This window comes from Gavialis gangeticus, unplaced genomic scaffold (genome assembly GCF_001723915.1).
Source record: "Gavialis gangeticus isolate Ggan-Ray unplaced genomic scaffold, GavGan_comp1, whole genome shotgun sequence".
NCBI classification, from domain to species: Eukaryota; Metazoa; Chordata; order Crocodylia; family Gavialidae; genus Gavialis; species Gavialis gangeticus.
Window position 1 is genome coordinate 85,360,576 of NW_017729025.1, and position 4,815 is coordinate 85,365,390.

Genomic DNA, 4,815 nt, shown 5'->3' on the forward strand with positions numbered 1-4,815 from the left:
AACAGCCCCCCCCCCCCAAAAAAAAAGAATCAGAGAATAAGCATACCTAACTTTCTGACCCTCCTCTCAAAAGAGCATTTGTCTCCATATATTTACACTGCTATATGCAGTAGTGTATGTATGTAGAGAAGAGGAAGAAAAAAGCCAAGCATTTATTTACATTGTCAATTAATTTCCATCAGACACAAAGGCACAGAATTTTGGAAGCTCAAAAGGCAGTGGGCAATCAAGCCCTGATGAAACTCAGTGGAAGGTAGACATTTACTTCCTGACTTTGCCTTAAAAATGGCTCCCAAAGCATTTGCTTTCTACATTAAATTTAGGTATATTCTGCTCCCATTTTTCACCCATCTACTGTTGTTTTTAATTCGCTGATAGTAGCATGCATTTACAATAGGAACAGATCTCTTTCTTAACTTCCCTTCCCCGCTGTAACATTATGACTGTTGATATCAGGTAGAAAAACAATATTTTGGCCCTACCATTTTTCTAAAGAGAAGATGCATTCAGCTTAGTGTCCCTCTTGGATCTACATTAACACATCCAGCTAAAAGTTTCAGGAACCAGCGCTGCATTTTACATACCAAGTAGAGCCTGAAATTCCACACACATATGTTGTGCTGTCCAGAAGGCCTAACTGCTGAAGGCCTGATAGGCTGCCATAGAGTGATGTCAGTGCTCTGGTCCCACCCCCAGATCCCAAAACCGCTACTACAGGAACCTGCAGAAATAAACCAAAACCAATATATTTACATAGCCTTTCTTGATTTGCTATTTATTTTTAAAATAACTCTTTACTTGTCTTAGAATAAGACCCATCAAGCACAGACACTTCTACTTCTATTAATATACCAATTAATTTTATATTTGAATGTAATCATTTTGGTCATTAGCTGCAGTATAAAAATATTGTACCATCCAAAGAGTCAGTCACTTGCTAAAATGAGGTGCAAGGTATACTGCCCACAGATATGGTCCTTTCAATGTGTGTCTTGTAACACTCCATGAAACACAGTTACAAACAACAACAAAAATACAAGCCATTTCTACAGGAACAGTATTTAAAGGCCCTAAGCAGTGATCAGAGCTTTATTGTATCAGGCACAGTACACAAAACACACTCTTCCTGCTCACTCCTACATTTCTAATCCCCTCAAATTGGCACAAAGGAAGCTGCATATATGGGTGTTGTTTGGCCTAAAAGCTGATTTTATTGTAAGCCTAAAGAACTCAAAACATAAGATGCAGCAGCTCTAGATAAGAGAATCTGGAGAGATTCTGACACCTTGAACATCAAGACATTTTCATAAAATTTTTGGAAAACTTCTAATAATTTTTGTGTGTTTCCTAAAAGGAAAATTTAATAAAATAAACAATAGAGAGATTCTGTAACCTGGAATTCAAACTTCATATTTCTCTAGTGAGAAACTCAAAATAGGACATGTTATAAATGTCCCTTGGGTTTGAAGAAAGCTCTGTTGTTTACATGCAGAGTCCTACATTGTTATTCTGAAGATTAATCGAGTTTAAATGAGCCTGCAAACATCTCCAAAGTTAGGCTGCATACCTCATCTTTCTCAGGGGTCTCCCTTAAGTTAAGGGCCGTCTTCAGTGCTTCAGCAACTATTATCTTCCTCTTCTCCAAAAATTCTCTCTCTTGTTTACAGAGGTCAAACCCAAGGCGTATATCCAGATCCCAAGGGCTGATTTCAGAAATTGGAGTTGGAAAGAAAAATCATTAAAGGGGATTTCAAAGCTCTAAAGCACCTCATGAAAAAGGTGCTTACCAGTCTTTTCTCAGCAAATATTCTAGACTTTTGGCTGAAACATGCCATCAAAACACAAAATCAACACTCACATAAAACCAGAAGTATATCTATCTACCAACAATAAGAGAGTCCCCTGGTTAAAAGTGAACTTTACCACTCTATTATCATTATTTTATTTTGTGACAAATTAGATCATACATAAATGCCAGGTTTCAGTTGTTTCATACAAGCGTAATAATTACAGTTGGGCTTCAGAGATTTCAGAGGAAAGAAGATTCTTGGTAAAAAGAGAAAGAAAGTCAATTAGAGGCTGGGAACACTGCATTGAAGAAAGACAAAGGAGGTTTTGTCATACATAAGTGACTGGCTCCATACCTCCACAGTTAGAGTACTAGTTTTGTTAACCAGGGATTGTGTCATAACTCATAAGGCAAGTTCAGCAAGAATTTTAGCAGATTCAAAAGAAAAAACACCTTTCTATTAGCTTGTAGAGGAGAGTTGGGTCAGAAACTAATGTGAAGAGAAAAAGGTCATTTAGGCTAACTTATATCTCTTTAAAATGTTACTAGAAAAGATATGGATTTAGCCACTCATTATCCAACTACTTTTGCTTCTACGTGCTATCCCATTCCACCAGAGTTCTCCTATTTCAGATTGTAAACTCTGTGCCAGGGATGGCTTCTGCCTATTTGTCTGTACAGTGCTCAGTACTTTATGTTATTATAGTTAGCTGCCTATTTATAGTCCTTGGTCCTCAGAATATATGAAAAGTTTGTTCAGGTTTCAGGTCTTTTCCCAATACCAGTGCAACAAAAAAAATATTTTTACAGTAGAAATTAAAATGGAATTTGACTAGCAGAAAAAAATCTCCAATGGGTTTTTATTTTTAAAGTCAACCTGCACAGACATCTGGCAAACTGAGTGTATGGCAGAGAAAAATTAGTCACCCATGCTGTTTGCTAAGAGAAAGAAGACCTTTCCTCAAAGGATATATCAAGAATAGATGAGGTTCTGACTCACCTCACTTCAGAAGTCATGCTGAAATCCAAACTCTGTCCCTGTAAAGTGCAACAAATCCCTTGTTTCACATGTGGTCCCATTGAAGGGCATAGAAACTGTGCTCAACGTTGTCTTCAAATATTCTACAAGTTCAACATGTCTACTAGCAAAGCCAAATGTATAGAATACATTTTTCCCCAATATCTATTTTGTATTTAGGACCACAGGAAAGTAGGGCTGGAAGGGACCTCACAAGTTTGTCTAGTCCACCCCCTGCTCCAGGCAGGATCATTTCTAATTAAACCATCCAAGCCAAGAGTCTGCCCAACCTACCCTTGAAGATTTCCAAAGATAGAGATTCCACAATTTCTGTAAATCACCTGTTCCAATGCTTGACAACCCCCATAGTCAGAAAGTTCCTCCTAATCTCCAACCTAAATTTCCCCTGCTGCAGCTTGAGGCCATTGCTCCTTGTCCTGTCTGCCGCAGCCACAGAGAAAAGCTCAACTCCATTCTCTCTAATTGCCTATCAGGAATTATAATGAGAATGGAGATGGACTACTTACATGAGTATTACCCTGAAGGAACATGGATTTGGAAAATATTTACTTCTTCTGTGAACTTTTTGCTTTACTTCCTTCTTGCAAAGCCTATTTGTTTCTTCCCTTACTTCTACAAAACACATAAGCACTAATGTTTTTCTCAAAAGGAACCAGGCCCCAAAACACCACTTGTGAGAATGATTCTTGAACAATCTCTCCAAGAAGTGTCTTTTCTTGAGGTATTAAGTTTTAAATTTCAGTAAACACAATCACTAAGTAATTCTTCAGTGAAGACAGTGTTTTTATGCCAAACTTCAGAAGTGCCTTCTACTAAATATTGGAACGAATGGCACTTTATTCCAAGACTAATAAAACATGCAAAAAAAATCATGTCTTACCTCTCCAAGAGGAACAATCATGTCTACTTTCTGTCCAACAGGAAGTGACTTAATTGGTACAACCCCTGATCCCAAAACTGTGGTCTGCTTTTCTATGTCATGGCTCATTCCATCCTATTCATAATAAAATAATAATAAAAGGGTAATGATTAAATAATGATAAAACATTATTATAAAATAATGATAAGAGATATAATAAAATCTTTTATGATAATAATTATAAAAATTATTCTAAAATTATTAATAATTGTGATAATAAAACATAACATAACATGATACTAATAAAGTTAGAATTTCAGAAGTGTTTTCAAATTCACAGAAAAAAATGTTCTTGGAATCATTGATTTTATCTGTAAAAATGTAAAAGGCAAATGAGTGTCACAAAATAGAATTCTTTGCACCCTATGGCTAGGGACAGAAATTACACACCAGCCGGTATGAGTGCTTGGAAACCAGTTCAAATCTGTAACACAACAGAAGTTCAGTGTACATAAACCACTTTCAAAATGGCTGAAACCAGTTTAAGATAAAGCTGGATAAATGTAATATCAGACTTAACTGATTCAGGTTAAATCAGTTATTGGACTTCTGTCCCAGATCCCTTCCAGATTCAAGTTAACTTTCAGTCCCCCAGAATCCAAGGATGCTTTGGCACCTCCCCTGCAAACCCTCTCTTGCAGGGTGGGTGAGCTAGCCTTTGCCCAGCTTCTCTTCTGCAACTTAGCAGGGAGGCATGTTCTAGCACCCCCCAGCTTCTGGCCTGGACCACTGCAGGCATTTCCAGAATCAAAACTGAATGCCTGTTCATTTGCTTATCAGTTCAATTTACATAGCTTAGACTAGCCTGTGAAAATTGAATCAATTCAGCCTTGGGTTTGTTGACTGTCTGCACTTAGCCCATAAATTTGCTTCAGCTAAATCTTTATTAAAATAAGCCTTAGGTAGTCACCAACCATCAACCACCATACCTGTTCTCTGCCAAACCTTCTCTGCTGTGACTTGTTTCACTCATTCCAAAACCTTACGTTACTCAACTAGTTTTTTTTTTAATTTATTTACTTACTTTAAATCAACCTTCCACAAAAATGTTCCCTTCATCCAAATGTG

The 4,815-nt window shown here is 37.1% G+C and overlaps 1 protein-coding gene across 1 annotated transcript in view; it reads right to left on the minus strand.

The window, feature by feature from the left end:
• Nucleotides 1–4,815, minus strand: part of LOC109298791 (cytosolic phospholipase A2 zeta-like) — a 49,891-nt gene that overhangs the window by 15,040 nt on the left and 30,036 nt on the right. Inside the window, exons 9-12 of the mRNA XM_019519068.1 lie at nucleotides 3,709–3,822; nucleotides 2,790–2,827; nucleotides 1,568–1,703; nucleotides 585–721 (exon numbers count right to left, since the gene is read on the minus strand). Coding sequence (XP_019374613.1) covers nucleotides 585–721; nucleotides 1,568–1,703; nucleotides 2,790–2,827; nucleotides 3,709–3,822 — 425 coding nt within the window. The remainder of the gene's footprint in view (nucleotides 1–584; nucleotides 722–1,567; nucleotides 1,704–2,789; nucleotides 2,828–3,708; nucleotides 3,823–4,815) is intronic.